The sequence below is a fragment of the Urtica dioica genome, chromosome 2 (assembly GCF_054948205.1).
Source record: "Urtica dioica subsp. dioica isolate 48M chromosome 2, U.dioica_male_clone48M_v1_H2, whole genome shotgun sequence".
NCBI classification, from domain to species: Eukaryota; Viridiplantae; Streptophyta; class Magnoliopsida; order Rosales; family Urticaceae; genus Urtica; species Urtica dioica.
In genome coordinates, this window is record NC_142757.1 from 53,496,081 (window position 1) to 53,522,677 (window position 26,597).

The 26,597-nt window shown below is 36.2% G+C and overlaps 3 protein-coding genes across 3 annotated transcripts; 2 read left to right on the forward strand and 1 right to left on the reverse strand.

Moving 5' to 3' along the window:
* Positions 1–853: 853 nt before the first annotated feature.
* LOC149405653 (general transcription and DNA repair factor IIH helicase/translocase subunit XPB1) lies at positions 854–7,435 on the reverse strand. The gene is made up of 20 exons (XM_089607911.1): positions 7,321–7,435; positions 7,182–7,225; positions 7,006–7,081; positions 6,749–6,911; positions 6,299–6,521; positions 6,138–6,194; positions 5,820–5,963; positions 5,449–5,529; positions 5,267–5,354; positions 4,648–4,985; positions 4,473–4,548; positions 4,198–4,391; positions 3,868–4,031; positions 3,715–3,787; positions 2,993–3,106; positions 2,829–2,909; positions 2,337–2,396; positions 2,155–2,238; positions 1,555–1,688; positions 854–1,472 (listed from the first exon to the last, which is right to left on the reverse strand). Exons 1-20 carry the CDS (start codon positions 7,328–7,330, stop codon positions 1,385–1,387), a joined length of 2,292 nt encoding a protein of 763 aa, XP_089464037.1. The 5' UTR covers positions 7,331–7,435; the 3' UTR covers positions 854–1,384.
* A 6,286-nt stretch (positions 7,436–13,721) lies between these two features.
* LOC149405654 (beta-adaptin-like protein C) lies at positions 13,722–20,511 on the forward strand. The gene is made up of 15 exons (XM_089607912.1): positions 13,722–13,923; positions 14,609–14,806; positions 15,020–15,133; positions 15,262–15,512; positions 15,705–15,840; positions 15,945–16,124; positions 16,315–16,407; positions 16,500–16,711; positions 16,795–16,858; positions 16,980–17,159; positions 17,305–17,397; positions 17,697–18,121; positions 18,818–19,007; positions 19,100–19,303; positions 19,942–20,511. Exons 1-15 carry the CDS (start codon positions 13,837–13,839, stop codon positions 20,233–20,235), a joined length of 2,721 nt encoding a protein of 906 aa, XP_089464038.1. The 5' UTR covers positions 13,722–13,836; the 3' UTR covers positions 20,236–20,511.
* A 1,902-nt stretch (positions 20,512–22,413) lies between these two features.
* Positions 22,414–25,524, forward strand: LOC149405655 (serine/arginine-rich splicing factor SR45a-like). The gene is made up of 7 exons (XM_089607913.1): positions 22,414–22,559; positions 22,936–22,960; positions 23,125–23,190; positions 23,332–23,443; positions 23,544–23,693; positions 24,355–24,436; positions 25,087–25,524. Exons 2-7 carry the CDS (start codon positions 22,938–22,940, stop codon positions 25,284–25,286), a joined length of 633 nt encoding a protein of 210 aa, XP_089464039.1. The 5' UTR covers positions 22,414–22,559; positions 22,936–22,937; the 3' UTR covers positions 25,287–25,524.
* Positions 25,525–26,597: the final 1,073 nt, after the last annotated feature.

A 26,597-nucleotide genomic window follows, 5' to 3' on the forward strand; every position in this document is an offset into this window, starting at 1 on the left:
CTATTAGTAATTTTTTTGACACTATCAATAGATTATATACAGCAGTTTTATATACAGAGGTTAATACTTTGTAAACTGTTAAAAATAGTGTAAAAAAAATAGATGCTGTCAAATTTTGATTATTTTACTAAAAAAAAATTGAAAATTTGGATTGTTTTGCTAAAAACTTTAATCATGTTTATTTTGCTAATCAGTTAATTTCAAATAATTAATATGTATAATTTTTCGTAATAGTATATTTGTCGGGAATATAAAGCTATGGCTAAAGATAAGAGGAGAAATACTTTCTAAGTATAACAAAACACGTGTTTTCGCTAATATCTCTCAATCTATTTCTAAAACATCAACTTCGAAGAAAAATCTTCAAACTCTAGATGTAGAAGCGTTTACAGTGTAGTCAATGAGAAGCGACACCAAGCTAGAATCAAAGTCCAATAGGTTGTAACTGTTGATGATACTTGGTGACTAGCGAGGAATTTTTCAAAAGCCGGTGTCAAAGATCAAGTACAAACACGGATCTCACAGACGGTCGAGAAAAAGACGTCGAGGTTTGACTCTTAGTGATAAGGACGTCACGTTTCATCAATAAAACATAAAACACAAATGAACACAATATGTCAAAGATGATGTCCATCGAACGCGGATCACTTGGAAATATTGGAGAAAAAGACCGGAAAACTCTTTTGCGGATGTCTCGTAAATTAACCCGACTAGGTGTTTAATTTAGTGTTGGTGAAAGAAACCAAATAACAAATTCATCATGTGTTGATTAATCTCATCCTTTGCCCAACCAATAGTGGAACAAAAAAAAAAAAAAAAAAAAAAAAAAAAAAAAAAAAAAAAAACCTCATAGTGCGTTAGATGTTCCACCTAGGAAGAACATAAAAAAATTGTTACAAAATATTGATTTTTATCCATCCATAGTGTAGATCTCTTTTGAATACATTACATATAAATTACATACACGGTCACATTTTATGAATTCCAAGGGAAAAATAGAGCCAATCAATCTCTTCAACAACACGTCACATCGCGTTAGTTTTTTTCCCTGTGACGATGTTGAAAGATTACTGCAAGTTAAAAGACACATTTTTCAGGCCGATACGTTGTGGACTCGACTTCAAGTCTCGGAGCTTCTCTCGTAAAATAAAAACTCAAAAGGGTTTTTCATTTTAAGCCGTTACACCGTACCATATACACAGGCGAACCAAAAAAAATACCCCAAGTAATTTCGACTCGGGAGTATTTTCAGTTCATCGACCTGTGCTACTAGATATCTCTTTCACTGTCGCTGTCGCCGTCGTTATATACTCGATAGTAATACCCAAAAACACAGAGCACCCATGAATGACCCTGTGAGATAAATCTCGCACTTTTCTGACTCCTATGTGAATCGCTTCTTGAATAAATGATGCCGCTTCATCGGATCTTTGGGCTTGCTCTTGGCCTGAACGAGTCTGCCTTTCCCGGTACTGTACACATCAAACACAAATCAGAAAAAGAAAGCTTTGAAACGATTGTCACGAAGCTGTATATACGTTTATTATATTATACCTATATTCCATGTAAACCATTCCGTTTGCACCGGACATGGCACTCATAGATCGGCGTGTTTTGTGAAGGGCAATGTCATCTGCGTCTTCGTCCAGTTGTTCTAACCCCACCGCATCATCACCAGCACTCAACACCTGGCCATGCATACATATATTATATACATACATACATACATACATATGTACGTAACATCATAGTATAAATGCGAATGAATAGATCTCTACCGCTCCTGGCAAAGTATGTCATTACCCAGGGGAAAACAAACAAGAAGATTAAAACCCTATCTCGACACAGTTGGGTTTGGAAAAATTTTGAAAGAATTTGGCCAAACTAATATATAAGACATATGAGTCTGTCTGTCTGTGTAATGGGCCTAATTACCAAAGATTTACTCATGTTCTAGCGAAGTTTCGATATATTGTACGGTTACGATGAGCATTTCGAATTCCTTTTTCAGAAGGGAAAAAAAAGACGATGAAAAAGACAAAGGTATAATGATAAAAGTGTCCAAAATAAAGAACAAATCAAAGGAGGGTTTTCCCTATTGCATTCATTTATTATCAATTTCTACGCGAATATGACACTGGAAAAGAAAAGTACCTTGGAGAGAAGAGCCAACTGGTCTTCAAGTCGATGATAGTTTAAATCGGCTCCTGAATCCGGTGGAGGCAAGCTTGTGATCACCTTTCAAATAAAATAAAATAAAAAAATTACGTCAAGAGACTGTTTCAATAAGACGCATAACCAGATAAACATCAGGGTCAAGAAGTAGTATTATATACCTTAAAGCTATAACCCTGATCAATCAAAAACTGTTGCCTCTTAGTTGAATAGTACATCTCCTGCATTTAAACAGAGCTAAAACTATTAGAATTTCCACCAAATGTAAAGGAAATATTGACGGGTCTTCTATTTAAATAGCCAATTGAAAGCAATAAATTTGCAAAATAGCCGAGGTTTGTCTAAAATTAGTAATATAGCCAAAAAATACAAAAATACACAAGTACGTCAACAAATGTTGACACTGTCAATAAAGTTTTTGAATTTTTATCCCAGTCAATAAATTACAGTGTCAAAAGTTATATTGAGCATATGAACAATGTCAAAAAAAATTATTGACAGTGCCAAACTTTGGTTTTTTTTTTTCATACAGAGCCGAAAACTTTGGCTATATAGCTTAAAACATTGGCTATATTTTGCTAATGACATAGTTTCAAATGGCTATTTTATATGATTTTTTTTAATGAGAGGTAAATAAAAAGAGATCAAATCACCTGCGTATCAGTCGAAACAAGGGAATAGAAAAACGCATTGTATTCCTCTTTGCCCCCCGCCATTCTATCCTGAAGCTTACCCTGTCCACCCCAACCGTGTTTTGAGGTTAAATGCTTAAAATGAGGAATCGACAAGAAAACGAACAGCATGAAAGTAAGCATACCTTAGCCCTAAGAATACGACCCAAACGCTGAGCTTCCTGACGTCTTGACCCAGCATGTGATGATATCTGGATGATGACGTTGGCCTCGGGAATATCGATAGAGTTATCACCAACCTGTAATTTAAAGAAGAATGTTATAGGAACATAAGCCTGACAATTGAAGCTCGTGAATTTTCCCAAGATAAATGACGGACATGTGAACCCAAACAATCACGCCGCATAAACTAAATGTTGACATACGTAACATTAGGGAGAGATATTTAGATTATTTAGGTTAATGACTTAGATTATACAATTCTAGTTAGTTCATATTTTATGTCTCGTTTTTTTATTTATGTCGGTTGAATTGATTAATAAGGTTTAAGGTTTGAGCAATTAGGTTTTGGGTAGAGCCCATTAGGGTTGTAATCTTTGGTCTATTTAAGAGACAACGAAAAGCAGCCAAGAAATCAATCACAAATAGTTGTCTTCAAAAGAAGGGAGATTAAACTCTCTGAGAGATTGGTAAATTCCCATCATAAGATCGAGATTCTGGGTCATAACACTATACTTGTCGAGCTTGCAAGTTATTCTAACTTCAAACAAGTCATCCAATCAATGAACATGCAACCGTGTTTGTGTAGCTTATCGCATTTGTTATCAAGAAGAAGAAGGAAAACAGTGTTGCCTATTTGTTCATACATAAGCCCATTGCAAGAAGCAAAACAATAAGAATGGGGTACCTTGGAAAGGAAAATAGTGTTTACGTCCCGGCTTGTTTTGAAAGCTTCGAGAATTTTTGTCCTTTCCACGTGACTGCATGTCGCATATTTATATGTCAAGATTAAAACATCAAACGAGGATTTCAAAGCAATTTGAGAGACATTGTGGCCAACCTGGTAGCACCATAGATCATGGGTTTGCGAAGTTTCATTGCATACTCAGTGAGCGCAAATAGGTTATCAGCAAAGACAATAATCTTATCACCACGTTGCCGTTCATGGAAACGTATGAGAAATTCACATGCCCTAAACTTGTTAGGATTCATCACATACAAGGCCTGCAAATGCGAGACATTACCCTTTGAGTTCCATTATATTAAACCAAATGCAGTTGATACTGAAGATAGTTTAGCCCTATGCTAGTTCATAGCATGGCATATTCTATGGCACCTTAAAAGCCATGTAAAATTATTACTAGCAGAATTACCATCCGAACTGACTGACCTGTTTTTTCTTGGAGTTCTCTTTCTTCAAATACTCAGCAAAAAATTCCTTTGTCATTGGACACCATACTTCAGCACACTGTACATTTGCAATGAATCCACCTTTCACCAGATCCAGCCAGTTTGCTTCGTACAGCTTGGGACCAATAAGGAAGTTCAAATCTGTGATCCTCTCGTCCTCTCTCACCAGTGTGGCTACAATCAAAATAAAACAAAAAATGTCACTTCCCAATTTCTTGAAGTAATAAAGGGTAATTACTCGCTCCAGAGACATACCAGTGAGCCCGAGTTTGCAGTGAGATTTAGTGATGCTAATGACCTTTCTAAACATGTGAGCAGGAACAACGTGAACCTGGAAGAAGAAAAAAAAAAGAGCAAAACAAAAAAATTATGTGAACTATTTATTCGTCCACATTTGCACTTCTCAACACTAAAAATCTCTCAGGCATACCTCATCCATGAGTAGTAATCCCCATTCTCGGTTCCTAATTTCTTCAATAATTTTTTCGGATTCTTCAGATCTTTTCCCCCCAAAAGCAACCATGTTGTACGTTGTTACAACCACTCCAGCATTACCGCGAAATCTCTCTTTGCTGTCCGACGTGAAACGACAGATTTGGTCGTCGCGGATGGTTGACCAGAGCTTAAACTGAAATGCCCACTGATCCACAGACACAGCATTTGTTGCTAAACAGAGGCAACTCTTTTTTATTCGGCTGGCCGCAGAAACTCCAACAAGAGATTTTCCCGCACCACAAGGAAGCACAATAATCCCCGATCTTGCTCTTCCTGTAAAATACAAATACCGAGTTCGTAAGGCCAATCGGATCATGTTTGTTAATGACAAAAACTTTCAGATATAAATGCACCATTTCTTTCCTAGGCCAGCTCATCTTAAGATAAGTTCTCTTGCTCTAAACGTGAAGTGTATAAAAATTGGCTCACTCTTTTCACATGATGTTACTCTAAGAGTGACACACAAGAGGCAACATATATCCCAGAATAATTTATTATGTTTGCCAAATTCAAGACACATATGAGGTGACCTACAATACAGAAGGTGACCATACCGTTTCCAAACATTTTACTCAAACTCTTTTCTTGATATGGCCGTGGCTGAGCTTGAGGCTTCAATTCCATGTCGAGGTCAGGGTTGACCTACATCAAAGAAATAAAAAATATATTTGTCACAATGAGATAGCAATATAGATACCAGCTTACTTATGGCAAGGGAGTGCATATTGTAACTTACAGTATCATTTCTAAAGTCATACTCCTCTAACATGGGATAATTCAGAGCATTTGGCAAGCAACGTTGTTTGACATTTTCAACCTGTCAAGAAGAAAATCTATAAGACAAACTTCTGATGCTATACTCGAGAGTGCGCAAATAAATATATAAGAATACAATCAGCCTTCGTAAACCAAAACTTTCAATACCAACACGAGTCTGGCATTACAATTCAACATTACTGCTTTCCTAGGAAAAAGAGGTTAAGGTTTCACAAATGAAATGAATGAGATAGGGGGAAAATGAATAATCTTTTTTATCCCTATGTATTAATCTAATTTAAACACAAATCTATATAATTTAACTCCTAAACAAAATCTACACCTAAATACCTGTGAAGGGTCGATTTCAAAAGAGTGAGTTTCTTTTTCTTCTGCTACGGCTGCGAGTTCGGCTTCATTCAACAAACCATCATGACCGTTTCCCATCTCACCCAAAGTTTTGCTAATAGTGAACCCATCATTTCCAGTTGGAACCTACGATAGAACCTGGATCAGATAATATTCACAAGCCAGAAACCTGATCCATAGCTGTAATAAAGGAAGTAATTTAGACTGGTAAAGCAGTATCATTACGATAAAAGAGAATGAAGTATAGGATCACAGTAATCTCATAAACAGAATTAAATTGAATTGCATCAAGAAACTGACCTCAGAAGTTATCCTCGCTTTAGACACAACTTCGTCGCTGAGCAACCTCTTTAAAACCTGCTCATTTCCCGAAACAATCAACAAAACCAGAAATTCCAATCCATGCAAAAGTAATACAAACACCGAAAAAGTCGAAGAAAGAAAAAAGAAAAATATCTTACGTCCGTGAACGGGGATTCAACAAAGTAACGATTCTTCTTAAGAACAAGTTTCACTTTTCCGTAATTGGCTGTTGAACCATGGATAAAGTCTATCATCTCTTTCGGCAGCTTGGTTTTCGACAGCTTGTTCAGAACACTGATGACCGTCTCGGTCTCTAGACCCACAGACACCGCAGCGTACAAAGAGTGAGGAGTCAAGTTATACTCGTGCATCGACTCTGGCCTATATAAAAAAAAATAAAAAAAAAATATAAAAAACCATACCCATGTGAATAAGTATTTCCTTGACCGAAAAAATCGATTCCTTTGATCATATATGGTAACTATTCTACATTATTGGCCAGTTTCCATACAAGTTACTACGACACCAAATGGCTATAGGTTAGTGTGTTTAACCGTTGTTCTAATGGAGACAATAGCTCTAAGGGCTTGGCATTAAGATATACATACCTACAAACGGGTTCAGCAATGGCGATGAGGAAATCATAGGCTTGTTTATACAACGGCGAGAATGTCTCGAGGAAAATCCTTCCATCGCCACAAGCCCATAGAGGCCTATTGGCATGGTCAGGCTTCAATTCCAACTTTGTGAAATCCCTATTTTTGCCCTCCCCTTCAATCAAATCCCAATCTCAGCTTATTAGCATGTAATCAATCACAAAGACATAACCCTCAAACTCTCTCTTTCTCTAACACACACAAAATACCTTCGCGCAAATCCTCTTCCGCTTCATCGCCGAAGCTCGCGAATTCTTCTTCAACAATCGCTTGCCGATTATCTTCCTGAAACAATTTCACAAACAAATCACGACTCTTAACAACGGAACCTCCATATAAAATCGAGAAAAAAAATAAAAATAAAAACTAAGAGGAAAATAAAAACCTTAGACGATTTGTGCTTCTTACTAGGTCGGCCTTTATCAACACCTGAAACAAAAATTAAAAAAAAAAATCGAAAACGTGAAACATAGCTCAAGAACTGGAGTCCGCTTCAAGAAAAAAAAGAAAAACCAAGAAATTACCGTGTCCCATGAATAAAATATCTTAGTATTTCTCTCTCTTTTTTTCTTCTTGTTTAAGATTTTATGGATTGATTGAGAACTGAAATGATCATACAAGATATTGTGGTGCCGGGAAATATATATACAGATAGCAAGCGGCATAAAACTTGGAGCGTGGATCCACGCGCTCTTTATCCGAGATGGTTCATTCAGGCCCAAGCGAATAAGAGAACGAATTAGCCTAGGCCCAATTATGCGCTCTCAACGTTTAGATTAGGTTCAAAATACCAACTATATATCCCGATATATCATTAGTTTAAATATCGTTTTTATTCCTCAAATACTGATATATATGGAAAAATTATTATAACAGCCAAAATAAAAATATTACTCGAGATATTGATTTTTATAGCTCTAAACGGGCTCAAAGTTTAAACTTGAGTTCTTGGGCCAATGGAGACCCATGATTGCTTTTGAAAATTCATAGAACCACATAGATTTGTATGGAGTATTTTTTTTCAATTTTATAACAATCAACATAAAAAATTATTCCGTGGTACCTAGGATAGCCTAGTGGTAATTCCACATCATCTCCTGTGTGGAGGTCGTGGGTTCAATCCCCACTGCAGCAAAGCTGCCTTCAAAAAAAAAAAACATAAAAAATTATTCCTTAAACGCCGATTTTTATAGCTCTAAACAGGCTTAAAATTTAAAATTGAGTTCTTGGGTCGATGAAAGCCCATTGTTGCTTCTGAAAATTTATATGGCGATTTCTTTCAATTTTTTCAATATAACAATAAGGTGAACATAGCCAAAATGAAATTATGAAATTTGTTTTTAGCTTACGTTTCACAACTTTTAGGGAAATAGTCAACAGGTTTATGTGATAATAATTAAGGTCTGATTTGCCCTTGTTTATTAACAAATTCGTCATTTTCTCTCTTTATTTTTTTCCTACAATTCTTTTTACATAAAAACTTCAAAAACCCATATCTATCTCATATGAACTCGAAATTGAGTGATTACAAATCCTACAGATTCGTGACGCCGAGATCTTCAAAAATAGATCCATTGTGTTTGATGAAAAATCATGTTTAATACCATAGATGTAGAAAAATCACGTTACTACTTTAAATATGAAAATAACTGAAATTTTTTGAAATTATCAAAAAAATAAGGAAAAATGTCATTTTTGCCCCCTGTAGTTTGCCACCTTTTTCAAGTTAATATTCGAACTCTCAAAACGATTTTTTTAATGCTCTAACTTTGTTTTTTAACTGTTATAGTCCTTCCGTCAAAATTTTCGTCAAAAATTCTGTTAAATGAGGGTAAATTTGTAATCATATAAAAAAAGGCAATTAATATTTATAAAGAATGAATTAAAAATAATAAAAACAAAAAAAAAAATCTCTTCTTCTTCTTCGTCACATTCCCACTCTCTCCATCTCTAACCCAATCTCGCTCCGAAGCCGTTGCCGCCGACGCCGAGCTCGAGGGCGGAGCTGGGGAGTGGGGGCGGGCCCAGGGACAAGATGGGCCGCCCCAGGAACTTGCCGGCCAAAGCGCACACGCGGTCTAGCTCGTCTTTGAGCGCACACGGGTCTCTCCGATCTGGCACATGGAATCCACGGCGATCGACAGAGAGTACACAGTGATTTCGATCCCTCTCTTTACCATCCGATCGAAGAACAACGAACACGAATCGTGGACTTTCAGTTTCTTCATCGCGTTAAGAAGCTCAACGCAACACCTTTCGTTGACCGGAATATTTCTCTTCTCTGTTTCGTCGAAGACACTCAGAGCCTCTTCGAACATCCCGTTGTTCGCGTAGACCCAGAAAATCGTGTCGCAGAGGTTTCCGGCGAGATCCGGATCTTCTTTCCCGTCCTCGACGATCAGTTCCACGATTTCCGACGGCGGAGATCTCAGACCTTCGTCGATCGCAACATTGTTGAGAACTGAATTAACCTGGTTGAACATCCGTGCGGAGAACAGAGCTCCGGCGAGAGTCACGTGAGCTCTAAGGTCTGGTTTCTCGGCGGCGTTTGCTCCGACGAAGTTGAAGAATTCCAGGCGGCGGAGGATCGGAATCTTAGGGTTCGAGAGCACGATGTTCGTGACGCCATTGTTGAGCTCCGAGAGGATTGATTTGGTCTCTTCGAGAGGTTTGACTCCCGAGGTGTTCAAAGCCATGGCGATCTTCCATGCGAGCTCTTGGTTCGAATCACAAGCGATTTTTGAGATTTTTTTTTGTTTTTATTATTTTTAACAATTTATGTTTATTTTTAATTCATTCTTTATAAATATTAATTGCCTTTTTTTATATGATTACATTTAACAGAATTTTTTACGGAAATTTTGACGGAAGGACTAAAACAGTTAAAAAACAAAGTTAGAGCATTAAAAAAATCGTTTTGAGAGTTCGAATATTAACTTGAAAAATGTGGCAAACTACAGGGGGCAAAAATGATATTTTTCCAAAAAATAAATGGAAACGTAAATATGATGCATTAGACATAATTTTTCATCAAACACAATGGGTCTATTTTTTAATATCTCGACGCCACCAATTTGTAGAATCTTAAATCACTCAATTTTCAAGTTCGTATGAGAAATATGCGAATTTTTGAAGTTTTTATGCAAAAAAATTATTTGCAAAAAAAATAGGAGATAGAAAGTGACGAATTTGTTAATAAATCATGACAAATCAGACCTTAATTATTGCCACATAAGTTATTTGGTTATATCTCTAAAAATTGTCAAACATATGCTAGATCCAAAATCACATGTTTAAAGTGACCTAGTTAGTTACAAATCTATTTATTTATTAGCTATATAACATCAAAGATGTTTTATTTTTTATTTTTATTTTTGCATTCTCTTGTTTCAAGTTCAAAATTCAAATAAATGTTATATATCCATTCATTATGTATATTTATAGATATGAATATATATAGATATGTTATATATAAATATATATTTAAAATATAATTGTTGTATTATTAAATGATATATACATAATATATATTTGTTATATAATTTTTGTCGATATATCCGTCTATAGTCGATATATCATCGACATCATCGGTAGTCGGTATTAAAATTGTTATAAGATACCCGTCGATATATCCATCGATACTCAATATATCAGTAAAATCAAAACATCGGTATCGATATCGGTATTTTAATCATTGAACAAAAAATGAACAAATCTTTTTGGGAAATGACAATTATTTTTTTTTACACTTTTATTAACAACTGTAGACATGAAAGTATACAATTGTCATAACTATAGACTTACAAGTTTACAATTAACAATAATTATAGATATATAAGTCTACAATTATTAGTAAAAATGTCCAAAAATGTAGTTGTTACTTTTTTTAATCCAAAGTATTACAATTGCTATTAGTTGATGTCATTTCCCATATTTTTGTCTGCTGACGAAAATAAATGAATTGTGACAACAAATTTTTACCAGAATTTGACAAATTAAAGTATATTGTGCCGTGTTTTATCAAGTCATCATGATCAAAGAAATTATAAGATTGATTCTTTGTCACCTCAAATGCCTGCCTATAAGCTATCTCACGTGTTTTCAATGTTCTTTGTGTTTCCTTAAAATCTTATCCCGTTTGTAAACCTTTCAAATGTTTCTAATCTAGTTCTATCAAAATGTTTTTTTTTCTACACACTTCGTTAAGTGCATTTGTCTTCGTAAATAAAATAAAATAGTTAAAAACCAGTAAGCCTTGGAATTGAAGCATATGATTGTTGATGTCGTTTCCGAGCCTCAACAATCACAAATAAACACAGAAAATAATTAAATGTTTGTTTCGATTAATAAAAAGGGATCTCGAAAAAACGTTGTACTAGAAACAAGTCAAATATTAAATAAATATGTTAAAAGAAAGAGCACAATGAGCGAATTGTTATTTATTGGTTAGAGACAAATGAGAATGAGTTCGACAAATAGCAAAGCAAATCAGCGAACTCGTGAGAACAGAGAGCAATGTGTTTAAAGATTCAAAAACGGGAAAAGGTGCCTCGATCTCCTCAGGTCGAATAGATTTATACTGAAGAGAAGTGCGATGTTCTCGGAGACTCGCGCATCTGGCTTCCTTCTTCTTCTCCTCGTCAATCGCCACGTCGCTTCATTATATTTGAAATGCCTTGGGAACTCGTCAACCTTTCGAATCTTCAGGCGAGATCTTCCAGACTTCGACTTTGTCAAGATACTCCGCGGACGTGGATCGAACTCACAATACCATTTGGCCCAGGCCCAAATAATTTCGGTTATTTTGATGCGGAGTAATAAATTGGATTATTTAAATAAATTATTTTCTTTTTGAAAATTGGACCGCGTGGCCCAATGATTTCCTTGGGTCGAGATATGCTCCCACAATGATCAAGCCTACGCCTAGATGGAATGTGATGTCACTGTGAGTTTAACAAAAACAAAACTCAAACTATCTTGAACACTGTAATTTATATCCACTTCTGTGTTCTATGAATTGTCAAAACCAAAATAAAAAACATTACACCTCTTTTTTTCATGAAAAAATGACCTTAAGGACCGAAAACTTCTCACAAAGGCCAAGAGACAAAAGCTCACGCATCTCCTCGTTCAAAAGGCTAAATCCAACAAACGATAACTCATTCGACCCATCATCCCGAAGATTAAGATCATCAGATGATGACTCTATAATCTCCTCGTCCAGAAGACTAAATTCAATATTCACCCCTCGTCTAGAAAGTCAAGTTCAACAGGTAGGGAAGTCTTTAATCTCCTAATATAAAAGGCGAAATCCAACAAAGGAGGAATCTTTCATCTCATCGTCTGGAGAACCAATTCTTATAGGCGAGAACTCACTTAACCCCTCACCTAATATATGGATCTCGTCCAAACATGTCCTTATGATTGCATAAGTACACTCCAACGACTCCAATCTCCTATAAATATCACTTAAAATACCACTTCGAGGTAACACATTTTTTACAAAGGAAAAACTTTGCTAAAATCACAAGTCAAACTATTTTTCTCTTTTCATATTCCCCACCACACATGTTCACTAAAACTAAATATCGATGGACGGATCGCGCATCAAGGGAAACCCTTTGCACTCCAATAATTCATTGTTTTGTGTTTACTTAGGTGACAGAGGGTCATATTCCAACTTTTTACAATAAAGAGACACGAGGAACAATGTCTTTTCAAAGACTCGTGTGTGTGTGTGTATATATATATATATATATATATCATTTTGGGTTATACCCCGATTCGCCATAATGTTATTGGTCTCGACGGAAACGGCCCACCTTCCGCATCACTAACTCATAGGTTCTTATAGAGATAGTGACATTTGGGTTTGCACCAATACGTCACGACTCTCTCGAAATCCACGTGAACATGATTCGCGAGAACTCTAAGAGCGATGACGTGTCAAACGACAATCACGCCACTTGTCTTATGAAATACTATATAAAAAAATCGCATTAACACAGAATAATAATATCATCCAAATCTTCAGCACCGTGAATTATATTTGCATTGTAAATCGCATTGTAATAGCTCTTGTCAAAGAATGGATGCACAATCTCAAACTCTCTCCAGCTATTTTTTTAGAGCAATTATCTTTTATTTATAGGTCCAGTAAATATATAATCATATTTACATGTATAATTTGTTATTTAGCCAGCTTTTAATAAATACTTGGTAAATATTTACTAAAAGTTATAATTTATAAAATTAGAAGAACAAACTTGAAATGACTTGAAAATCGTAATCATTTGTGATTATTTACGACTAATTTACTAATTTTTTGTTTCTTTATTGATTTTAGCAGCTATTTATTATTTTTATTTGTAACAAAAAGTTTAAACTAATCAATATATTTGCGTATTGTATAAAAAATTTATCAAATCTCAATTAAAATTGAGATCTTATTCGCTATACATAACTTATTTAAATTTAAAAGGTTTTATTTAGTTATTAAACTAAAAAAAATTTGAAACCTTTTTTAACGGTCAGTTAGCACCCGTAATAAAACGGGTACTTCCAAAAATTGACGAACGAGTCGGACCGAAAAGTAGGGCCCAACTCGCTCGCCTCAATAGTTTGTGTTCATAATCAGTGGGTGTTGGCACGACACGACATCTCTATGCGATCATCGTCGAGTCGATCTTCACCCCTGACAGGACGGGATAGTCATTTCACTGCACCGATGCCTATTATATACAACTCTTCAGTCTCAAATCCCCCAACAAGTTTTCGATGTGGGACTCTTTTGAGAATCCTTAAAAAACCACGTGCCCTTCTTTTCCTTCAAATATAAACGACATGTATACCTGAGAAGATATAAACGACACGTCGTTTTCGATTTTTTTTTTTTGGACACGGTTCTGTCATATTTCAGCTTGGATCTTCTAGCTTGGCGTCTCTGAGACTGCAAATCTCTTCTTCTTCGTCATTCTCATTTCAAAACTCTCTCTCTCTCTCTCTCCCTTTCTCTCTCTCGTTTGAGAAGACGAAGAACAATGAGCGGTCACGATTCCAAATACTTCTCAACCACCAAGAAAGGTGAAATACCTGAGCTCAAGGAAGAGCTCAATTCTCAGTACAAGGTCACTTTTCTCTCTTTAGATCCGTATATATATGTGTGTATATATCCATCTCTTTGTATTCGAATGTATATAGCTCTTTCTGCATCTCCGATCTGCGCGGAATTAGGTTTTTGTCACGATTTTTCGTTTAGATCTGTTGGATTAACGGTTTGACTCTCTGCTTCGTTTGCCTTTCTTGACCGAATAATTTATACGCTCTGTTGTTCGTGTAAGTTTCCTGATTGAGAAATGAGATTGTTATTGCAACTGGATATGGTAAAACGATTGGTGCTCCGAGAATTGAGAACGTTCCCCGAAATTGGGGATTCTGATTGAATTTGAGCGACGTTGTATGTGTCACGAGTTAAACAGAAGTTATGGATTGATCAGTGTGAAGCGAGTGTTAATTTTGGCGATTATGATAAGACCTTTAAGTGTTTGTAGACGATCAATGTAGAATTGGACAGAAATAAGTGACTGAAGTTAAAGATCCTGACTTTTTATTTCGGGACCATGGACTTAGATGAAATCTATGAATTAATTTCAGTGAACACTACAAAATGAGGGATTTTAGGTTGTCTTTTTCTCAAATGTTGCTTTGTTAGTTTTTTTCTTTCTTTACCTACCAGAATCTTGATCCGTCACAGTTTTGCTTCTATGTTGTCCGAAGAAATGTAAATCCTATCATCTTTCATTTGCTACACAGGACAAGCGAAAAGATGCTGTCAAGAAAGTTATTGCTGCAATGACGGTGGGGAAGGACGTTTCATCGCTTTTCACGGATGTGGTGAATTGCATGCAAACAGAAAATTTGGAGTTGAAGAAGCTTGTTTATTTATATCTCATAAACTACGCTAAGAGTCAGCCTGACCTAGCAATACTTGCTGTCAATACATTTGTTAAGGTAAAGCTACTATGCATTGCACTGAAGGCTACCAATCTGATCCATATATAGTATTGTATAAATGAGAGTTTCTTTCCAGATCAGAATTCACAGTTGCATCAAGGAACCTGTTTAAATATAGTTTGATCATGTTGGTACTAATTTTTATGTTGGAATTGTTTTTGTGATGCCTTAATACATGTTTAATGTATTTTATTATCATAAATTGTGCAGGACTCCCAAGACCCAAACCCCTTGATTCGAGCTTTGGCTGTACGGACAATGGGATGCATTCGAGTTGATAAGATCACAGAATACCTTTGCGATCCTCTTCAGAGATGTCTTAAGGTTGATATTTACTGCTGATCAAATTTTGGAAAGTTGGGCTTTTTAAAATATGTTCTTTTCAGTTGCCAATCTGTATTTTTCTATTCTTGTGTTTTTAACATATGTTGATTCAATTTCTTTGTTAATAGGATGATGATCCATATGTACGCAAGACAGCAGCTATATGTGTTGCCAAACTTTATGACATAAATGCTGAGTTGGTTGAGGATAGGGGTTTTTTGGAATCTCTGAAGGATTTGATTTCCGACAACAATCCCATGGTTGTAGCTAATGCTGTGGCCGCTCTTGCTGAAATTCAAGAGAATAGTAACAGACCCATTTTTGAGATCACCAGTCACACACTTTCAAAGCTGCTTACTGCATTAAATGAATGCACAGAGTAAGTTATTGGGGCAGCTTTCACATCAAAGATATTGGGTTTTATTTTAGAAAACAACATCGAAGCCAGGAAATCATTGATTTGTTTTTATTTTATTTCCATCTTACATGTAATATCGTCACATATGTACCATGCAAGTTATATATGTTTCTTATATTTCATCATGTGACATTACTTTGATAATATATACAGATGGGGACAAGTTTTTATTTTGGATGCTCTTTCTAAGTACAAAGCAGCTGATGCCCGTGAAGCTGAAAACATAGTCGAACGAGTTACACCACGTCTACAACATGCTAACTGTGCCGTTGTGCTTTCAGCTGTGAAGGTGACACTTCGTTTTACTTTTTTTTGTACTCATACCATCTTATTATGGCTGTGCATGAAACCGTTTTCCTCGCTGAAGGTTTTAATGATATTATACCCTTGCAGATGATCCTGCAACAAATGGAACTTATAACTAGTACTGATGTAGTTAGAAACCTTTGCAAGAAGATGGCTCCTCCTCTTGTGACACTACTTTCTGCCGAGCCCGAAATCCAATATGTTGCATTACGGAACATCAACCTTATTGTACAAAGACGCCCTACAATTCTTGCCCATGAAATTAAGGTGAATTAAGATCGGACTAGATCGACCAGTCATTATGTTTTTAGAAGTTGTGTATACCGAAGGTCTGCAGTAAGAACCATAAGTTCAAATCATATTTGTGGTATTATGCCGAACCTGTCTCATACGGAAATTGTTTGTTGTGTTGGAAAGAAATATTTTTACTTCTCTGATCCCGCAAGTGTTTTTCTAGGTGTTCTTTTGCAAATACAATGATCCTATCTATGTGAAGATGGAAAAGCTAGAAATCATGATAAAGCTGGCTTCTGATCGAAACATAGACCAGGTATGCAAGTTTTGCTAGTAGTAAATGATTCTGGTTAAATTGATGCTTATTGTTTTATTTGCTTCTCAATATTTTCCATGATAATTGTGCAGGTTCTGTTGGAGTTCAAAGAGTATGCTACAGAAGTTGATGTAGATTTCGTTAGAAAGGCTGTCCGTGCCATTGGTCGATGTGCCATCAAATTAGAAAGAGCGGCTGAGAGGTGCATCAGTGTTCTACTTGAACTGATCAAGATCAAGGTTAACTATGTGGTTCAAGAAGCTATTATTGTCATCAAAGATATCTTCAGGAGATATCCCAATACGTAAGTTGTATATATAACTCTTGATTTTACGACTATTCTGTTTTCTCCTCGTAACTGGGGTTTCTATACCCTTTTTTCTACAGCTATGAATCCATCATTGCAACACTATGCGAGAGCCTAGACACATTAGATGAGCCTGAAGCTAAGGTACTTGATAGTTTCTTCTCCTGATGCTTTACAGGGCCGCAGCCCAATGTTTCTCTATTGCATAAGTTAGTCATTTCTATACACTCATACCAATATCCTCTCCATTTGCCGATTTCCTTAGGCATCGATGATCTGGATTATTGGTGAATATGCTGAGAGAATTGACAATGCTGATGAGCTCCTTGAGAGCTTTTTGGAAAGTTTCCCTGAAGAGCCTGCCCAGGTCCAGCTACAACTGTTAACTGCAACTGTCAAACTTTTTCTCAAGAAACCAACTGAAGGGCCTCAGCAGATGATTCAGGTCTGTTATAGAACGCTGTGATCATATCCATCCCAACATAGTTCATACGAAAGTCTGTTGGTACAGAGCCGTTTGGTGACAAATGCTTGTTCTTTTTCATAGAGATCTTCCGAATGCTTTATCTAATACAATTCAATGTTTGCAGGTCGTGTTGAATAACGCAACTGTTGAGACAGATAACCCAGATCTGCGGGATCGTGCATACATATATTGGCGTCTATTATCTACTGATCCGGAGGTGTGTTTTGCCAAAAAATACGCCTTATAGCTTTCATATGTATAGTATATTTCTGCGGTGGTAAAAGACATCAGGACTTGAAAGCAACTTCTTGATCAGCTCTCCCCTTTAACATATAACAGATCGTTATATAGTCTTCACTCTTCAGCTTATCTTTTTGGTTAATCCAATTATGTTGCCCAACTACTCTCTGCCAAATTTGGATTATCTGCATTGCAACTTCTTTTGAGCCGTGTTAAAATGGGCACTAGCTACATGATCTCAGGATCTGACTCCGCTAATTTTTATTTATGACACAGGCTGCCAAGGATGTAGTGTTGGCAGAGAAGCCGGTGATCACTGACGATTCAAACCAGCTCGACCCATCTCTCCTCGACGACCTCCTTGCTAACATTGCGACGCTGGCTTCCGTTTATCACAAAACCCCAGAAGCGTTCGTGTCCCGGGTTAAGACCACGGCCCAGAGAACGGAAGACGAGGACTACGCCGAAGGAAGCGAAGCGGGGAATTCTGAATCCCCAGCCCACGTTGGGGATAGCGCTGCATCTCCGCAAACTAGCTCCGCGGGCGCTTCTTATTCTGCGACCAGGCAACCGGGTGCAGCTTCGCCTCCGCAGGCCGCTCCGGTTCCAGATTTACTCGGCGATCTGATCGGCCTCGATAACAGTGCCATCGTCCCCGTCGACGAGCTCGGTGCCGGTGCCGATGCCGCTGCTCCAACTGGGTAAGTCTGGTCGGAAATCTCTCCGTGTTTGATGGGTATAGGTTGACACTCATAAAGGTGTATAGATACCCTGATTATTTAGAAGTTAGAACGCAAAGGGTAATCAAGAGGTGAATCAATCTCCCCCGACTATACTACTCCTTGCCACTAAAGGAAACTAAAATAATAAACTAGGCCAACCTATGTATAAGGAAATATTATTCAAAAAATAAATTAAAATGGCTAATTCACCCTTCTGACAAATATGAAGTCTTAACCCCAAGGTGTTAGTCTAGTGGTAAGGGCGATTCTTCGGACCTTATCAGTCCCCGATTCGATTCCCTCTAGATGGAACAATTGGGGCCACTAGGGTAGTCTTCTGGTCGATAATGTCAGAGCCTCGTGGATTTTAGTCGGTTTAATCCGGACACCACGGTTGTAAACAAAATAATAATAATAAAATGAAGAGTGAATATCCAGACACGGTTGGTCTAAGGTCGGATGATAAAGTGTGTGGATATTCGCGTGGTTCCAGGTTCTGATTCCCCCATAAACCAAAAATTAGGGCCATTAGAAGGGTTCCCGGTCAAACATGTAACCTGGATATTCGTGGGCCATGGTTATATTATACGTAAAGAGTCATTAACAAAATCACTAAGTTATCGGATTCCACTTGATGACACGTGTTGGGGTTTTTCTGATGTCGTTGTGTCGCAGTCCTCCATTGCCGATCTTACTCCCAGCAGCGACCGGTCAAGGCCTGCAAATCAGTGCTCAGGTGACCCGACGGGACGGTCAGATATTCTACAGCATGTTGCTCGAGAACAACTCACAGACTCCTCTCGACGGCTTCATGATTCAGTTCAACAAAAACACATTCGGCCTCGCCGCCGCCGGACCGCTGCAGGTATATATATATATATATATATATATATATATATCGAACAAACCGCCAGTGTTCCTTTAATTCTTTCCTAATCTCGTGGTCTGTTGTGGTAGGTCCCGCAATTGCAGCCCGGGGCATCAATTAGGACTCTTCTCCCGATGGTTGTCTTCCAGAACATGTCCCAGGGTCCTCCGAGCTCAGTCCTCCAAGTAGCCGTGAAAAACAACCAACAACCCGTCTGGTACTTCAGCGACAAAATCCCCATCCACGCTTTCTTCACCGAGGAGGGCCGTATGGAACGCGCCAACTTTCTCGAGGTAAGAAAAAATAGGTTTTTTTTTTTTTAACTTGCATAGTGTTTGGTCCTTAAACTAGCTTTATGAGCAAAAATGATCCTCAAACTAATGTTTTTGTAACATTTATTGCCTCTTTCATAAAATTTTGAACTTTCTTAATGAATCAAACACTTCAAACGTTTTACCAAGTTAAATAACTTTTTATAATTTTTTAAAGTATCATTAAAACATAATCTTACTCCAACAATCCAAATGGTTTACCTTTCATTTACTGTTTTTCGGGGTAGATTATATAATCTAATTAACTTCGTTTCATAAAAAAACTAAAAAATATCATCAACTTATTAAGTGGATTTTTTTTTTTCTTTCTTTTAAGTTTCTTAGGTGATTGAATTCATTATGAACCTTTTTTATTCCCCCGAAAATAAAAAATATTTCAAAATTCAAAATCAATAATCTGAGAACCATTTTGACGAGTAAAATTAGTTTAGCGACCAAAATGCCTCTCGTCTAGATTAGCTTTCTTTTTTCTTTTTCTTCTAGTTTTATTTTCTTCTCCATAATTACATACACACAAAATCTTTAAAAAAAATGTGGGCTATGCTTTCTTTCTGCTGATTATTTTTTTTATTTAATTTTTTTTTTGTGGTGGGTGACAGACATGGAGATCGCTCCCGGACACGAACGAGGTGTCGAAGGACTTCCCGGGTTCGATGGTGAGCGCGGTGGAGGCGACTCTAGACCGGCTCGCGGCCTCGAACATGTTCTTCATAGCTCGGCGCAAGAACGCGAACCAGGACGTCTTCTATTTCTCGGCCAAACTCCCCCAAGGAATCCCGTTCCTGATCGAGCTCACCACTGTCGTCTCAAGCCCCGGCGTCAAATGCGCCGTCAAGACCCCCAACCCCGACATGTCACCACTTTTCTTCGAATCCATCGAAGCCCTCCTCTGAATCTAATATCTCTCTTTTCTTTTTTCTGTTGTATATTTCTTTTTCTATTTTTTTTATATATGTAGTTTTCATATTTTGGTGTAAAAAACTGCTTTTTTTTTGCTTTCTTCTTTTTGGGTTGGTCTCAAAATTTCTTCTTCTCTAGTCTTTTTTTTTGGTGTTACTCTTTTGTGCCACTTTTTTTTTTCAGCTTTTATATTGACTTGAGATATTCGAACTGAGATTAATGTTATCCCTGCGGTTTCAAAAATTACGACTGCTGTCGGTTCATATTTCTATTGAAGTATTTTTTTTTGTTATTATTATTATTATTATTCAACTTTCGCTATACACACGAATGTTAAATGGAGATTGAACTTGTAGTATATAGCAAGGTTAAGGTTCGAAATACCATTTTCGATGTCGTTTTGAGCCTCATGATTTACGGAAAATCGACACGTCAATGAAAAATCGAACATAAAATTTGTGGAAAAGTGCAATTGATTTGTCATTTTCAAATGCTGTTTTCAATGAAAAATTGACATGTCGATGAAAAATTGACATGTCGATGAAAAATTAAACGGAAATAATATTGTAAAATGAACTAATACATAGATATTTGTAAATATAGTCCAAATTTAAAAACAAATCATACATAGATGTTGCACACTTAAAGTCACATCACAAAATGTATTAAAGACGAAAATATTAAGTTTAAACATTGCAAACCACCATCAAATATAGATGTTCCACACGCATATAGATTAAACTCGATTGATTTTCTTGAATCTCGTAATATTGACACCATGTGAAATGCCCCTTATACGATTGTTGGAAGTTTTGAACATGGCTGCTGTATTCAGCTTGGTCGTACCCCACAACATCACTTATGAGCGGACATCATGTTACACGTGCTATAAAGTGCTCTGTACCGAATCGATCTACGCGTACATCAAAAGTACGTCGCGTACTTTCTTGCGTATAAACCTCTGGTTGTGGCACTCCTATTGGATTAGGATAATAGTAAGAATGACAAGTATACGAACATCAGTCGTTTTTTTTGTCGAACAGTGTGTCGTTTCGCCGAAGAAACAACAATTACAATCTTCTCGGCCTTTGAAGCTCCGACAGTGGCGTGTCCGCCAAATTTTGCCGAATGGACACGGCATTTAGAACCTTGGTATATAGTACATACATACTCATCGTGGAGCTAAAGAAGAAGATTATATTTGAAGAATTACGCAAATACCTTATTTGAAGATTGTGGGGGTAGAGTTCGGCCCACTAACAAGTCAGATATTGGTCTGCTCAATCCAATATCGAAATGGCCCATTTAACAGAAAATAAAGTAATAATTAATTTTTAGATATTTAATTATTGAATTTATTTAATTATTATCGAATAAAATAAAGAAATCATTTAGGCCTGGCCCAAATGATCTGACGAGCTCAGCTCACAATAAAATTGAAGTCAACATCGGAGATGCAATCTTGCCTATAAATTCGGTGAGCTGACGATATCTTCCAAGCTCATTCAAATGAGAAGGCAACTTGACAGCAGACGAGGCAATGAAAGCCGAGGTCGCCAGCACGTATATCCGAGGATTTCTCATCTCGTCACAATATAAATTCCCTCCTTCATAGAAAATCAAAACGTTACTTTTATTATTATCAAATACTCTCTCTCTCTCTCTATATATATATAGTTGTATTCTCCGACCTCGTCATTTGTGTTCTTACTTGAACGAACTCGACCAGTGTACTCAAGATCGAATCATAAATAAAGCCAATTACTTCTTCGTATTTATTATCATATAATTAATATTTGTTTCTTATACGAAGTCTTTCTCTGATCTACATTTAAATCAAAATCGAATCAAACACTCATCATACTTTAATTTTTTTTTTCGTGATTGTTGAGGCTCGGAAACGACATCAACAAAGATTATTTTAGAATTTTCAAATCTTTCGTGAATATTTGTGTAAGAGTTCATGGTTTTTTTTATATGTAATTTATCTTATTTGTTATATCGGCAAAAAGCAAACTGTAAACAGTTGAAAAACAAGTCAATAAAGCTGTAAACTACAAAGAAAATATTGTAAAGAAAATAAATCCTTTGATTTCTGTAGATAGACCCTTATTTAAGCGGTGGGCTCTATTCGACCCTGGCCCAAATTACGCTTCAACCTCTCTCTCTCTCTCTCTAATAATTAAACACTTCCATTATTGTTGAAATTCTATTTTCACCGGACAAAAGGTTGTCTTTCTTCTCTCTCTCTCTCTCTCTCTCTCTCTTAGCTCGTTAGGTCTTCGGAGTTGTCCCGTGAACGAGTTTCTTCTACGAGGTAAAGCTATGAACTCTTTTTCTCTACCTCGAAACGATCTTCGATTCGGTCTCCTACGGCGTTTTCGCTGGACGCTGTTTCACAATTGACACGTTGTTATTAAGCTTTTTTTTTTTTTTTTTTTAAGTTAATCTGCTTTGATCGTGACAAAGACGATGCAATACCTAAGATTTCTCCGGTGTTCTGTGTTTCTTCGATTAGGAAAATAATGAGAAATGGAATATTGATTTTTTCATAAATCTCGCGTCATCATATATATATATATATATATATATATATATATATATATATATATATATATATATATATATCCCCTTTATTTCTTAATTTTGGATACCTTCTAATTTGAGGTTTTTTTTTATTTTGATTTTTTTAGGGATGGCATATACAAGAGAAGAAAGGTTAGTGCTCAATCTTTATTTCAACAGTTGAAGCTTAATTTTATTTGGTTGTATCGTCAATAACTGAGTGTCTAAGAGAAACTTCGAATTAAGACTATGTGAAATGTTGCTGAATGATGATATTGGTCATTTAATTTCTTATGCTTTGTGCTTTTTTTTTTTAGATCTGCTTCGCCCCGAAGCTCTCGATCTCCGGTTAGAGGCCGTCGACCTAGGAGAAGCCGTTCCAGGTATTCTTAGATACATCTGCTAGAAATTTTTTTATTTTATTTTTCTGATCTTGAAATTTGTGTGTAGTGACAATATCGAGCTGAGTTATACTAAGTTGAAAGAAAATTGAATTTTGTATATATTTTTTTTAAATACTACAGGAGTCCGAATGGCGATAGAATATCCAATCCCGGAAATAACTTGTATGTGACAGGCTTGTCCACGAGAGTCACGAACAGCGATCTCGAGAAGCTCTTTGGCAAGGAAGGAAAGGTGTGATCTGTTGAAAATTTAGTTATTTTATTTTATTTCCAGCTGTGGAAACTTTCTTTTTTATTTTTTTTTATATATTTTAATTTCATGTGCTTATCAGGTTGTGGAGTGCAATCTGGTTATAGATCCTCGAAGCAGGGAATCTCGCGGATTTGCGTTCATCGCTATGGACAGTGTTGAAGACGCGGAGCGGTGCATTAAAAATCTAAATCGCTCGGTGCTCGAGGGTCGATTGCTCACCGTTGAAAAGGTATCGTATTCTGTCGAAAAAAGGTTGAATTTTTGTTGAGAAAGTGTCTCTCTTGAGCTGTGCACGACTTCCCTTGAAGTTTTTTTTTTTTTTTTTTTTTTTTTATTCGAAATATTTTCCTGAACTAGTTTTGGAAGCAGGTCTTGTCTGTGTGTAGCTTCATCGAATTCACAATCTAGGCTCTAAACAGTTCTACCTATCTCACGTTCACACAAATGAGTTCCGCGTCGACAATTTCGAACTATGTCGAATTCAAACACACGACTCTTCCCCGATTTATTAACTTCCATATATAAAATACCCTATAGATACGGTAAACTCTTCGTTGCATCTGTACTTTTTTGGGTTTAATAGTTGTCGATTTCTATCTTCATTTGGTAATAAATAAATAAACGGAGACTACGGGGAAATTGTTTCAATGCTAGTACAGCCGAAAATCCACGCCGTTGAAGATCGAGTTGGGACAATTCAGATATGCTCAACATCCTGGAACTTCTACTCTCTTTTTTTTTTGTGTGTTTTATCCTCTATTACTATATATATTTTCTAGTAGTAATATGACTGTAATTATTGCTCTGAATCAGCATGTGCTTTCAATTTAACCATTTACTTATTAAATCTATGGAATTTAACTTTATTTATTGTCGAGTATTATATGCAGGCTAAAAGGAAGCGAGGAAGGACACCAACTCCGGGTAGATATCAAGGCTTGCGAGGTAGCCGAGGAGGAGGCGGAGGAGGAGGTATGACGAAGATATTTTTTGTATATATCAAATTTATTATTATTTAAGACTATATTGCCACAACGTAAAATGTCGAGGCAATCGTTCATCTGGGTTCAAATTTATTGCCAATTATATCTACATATGTAGCTTTCTTCTATGTCTCTCAATGATGGCCATTTAAAGTTGATTACTTCAAATAAGATCTATGTAGCAGTGATTGCTAATTTTAGGTAGACATTTATATTGTACTTAACACTTACGAATTTAATAATTATAAAAAAAAAAAAAAAACCCAACTCAGTACCCAAAATTGTAAATCTACAAACTTAAGTGGGAGAAAATATGGGTAAATAAGTTTTCTTGCCAAGGTTTGGGCTACGAGACTTAGGATATGATCCACTAGGAAAAAAAATTACAATAAAAAGCGACAGTATAATGGGTAAGTTTTCTCGGCAATGTCGGTGTTTTTATTTATTTATTCTTTTGTGGTTTGTCAATTAAATCAACCTTATGGAATTCATCAAGCACTAAGATGATAAGAGGTATTTATGTTTGGTGAAATTTTCACTTTCTTTTTCCCCTTAATTCCAAGCTAGATAGTTCACTAGCCTAATTTACCGTCTTAGTAGAAAAGTTGAACAATTTAGATACTTTTACTGTATGTGCAGGACATGGGCGTAGACGTTCTCGTAGCCGCTCCCGAACCCGTTCGCCACGCCATGTGCCAGACACAGATTCTCATCATAGGGACCGCCGCGGGAGATCACGATCTCCTCCGCTCGAGAAAAAGACCGACGATCTTTCCGACTTACACAGGAGGCGCCGGGAACGATCCTTGTCGAATGGCCGTGATGGTCACCGCAAATAAGTCCCAATCTCGATTCCGTATCTTCGTCACAGAGGTCTAGATTATATTGGTAATTTTCCTTTCAGTTTTTTTTTTCCTATCCTTTCCTTTTACCCCTGTAAGAAAAACATGTATTGGTATTTGAAAAAAAAAAAACAAAGTACAAAATCTAACTGACTCACTTTGTGTTGATCAGAAAGGCCTAATGAGGTGTTTTAATGATTTTCAAGTTGCATGGAATTTGGAACATGATTTAGACGATGAATGATATGATCTCCTAGAAATTTGGCCTTTGAAATCATGTCCTATTTACTAGTTACTACACAAGCATATTTTCCCATTGAATGAAATAAAATATGTTACAGTCTATCGTCTCTTTAAATGTGAAAGTTGAAAAATGACTTGTGTATATATATATTATCATTGTCATTAAGGTATTTGGGACAAAAAAATGGAATTTCATGATTTACTTTAGTCATTGGTTTTTTCAAAATTTTCCGTATAAATTCATGGGACAACACTAGGGCCTAGGCAATAATACTAAAGTCTGGTAATTTGTGCAAAATAAACAACATAGACACGTGGTATACTTTGGACAACTTTAATGACATCCATTTCATGAAATGATATGAGAGTGACACACCGTTCTCGTCGTACCATGTGTTTTGTGGTGCCGGTCTTTTGATTACGAAACCTATTCCGAAATTTTCAAGCGTTTTTATTATTTTGTTTCAGAAGCTTCTAGAATGTATGTTTCGATTGAAATGGAGGTGAAGTCATTTTATTTTAATTTTTTTTCTAAACATAATTTATTTATTTTTGCCTTTTAAGTTTTTTTATTTTACCGCAGCAACACAAGAATCTCATAATACAAAATTAGGATAATAGAAATTGAAAAATATCGTGAAAACAAGGGAAATAGACGGATCTATTAGCATTTATAAATTCATTTCTCATAATCAATCAAAACTATAATTTGGACAACTACTAGTAAATTCAGGAGAACAAAATATATTGTGAACAATTTTGTTCTTTTCTTTTTTACTTATAACTTTTTTATTCATTTTTTTTCTCTTAGTCTCATATGTCAACACATTTGAGTTTGACGATCTGTCGACATATGTATATATCAACAAATTACACAATTTGTTAACATATATATGTCAATCAATTACACACTTTGTTGATATGTCAACGAACATAATTTATTGGTATATGTGTCAACAAATAATACGATTTGTTGACATAATTTTCATGTTTTAACATACACTTATATGTTTTATGAAACCCGAGCAACGAGTCTTCATTGGACTTGTATATTGTAAATGATAT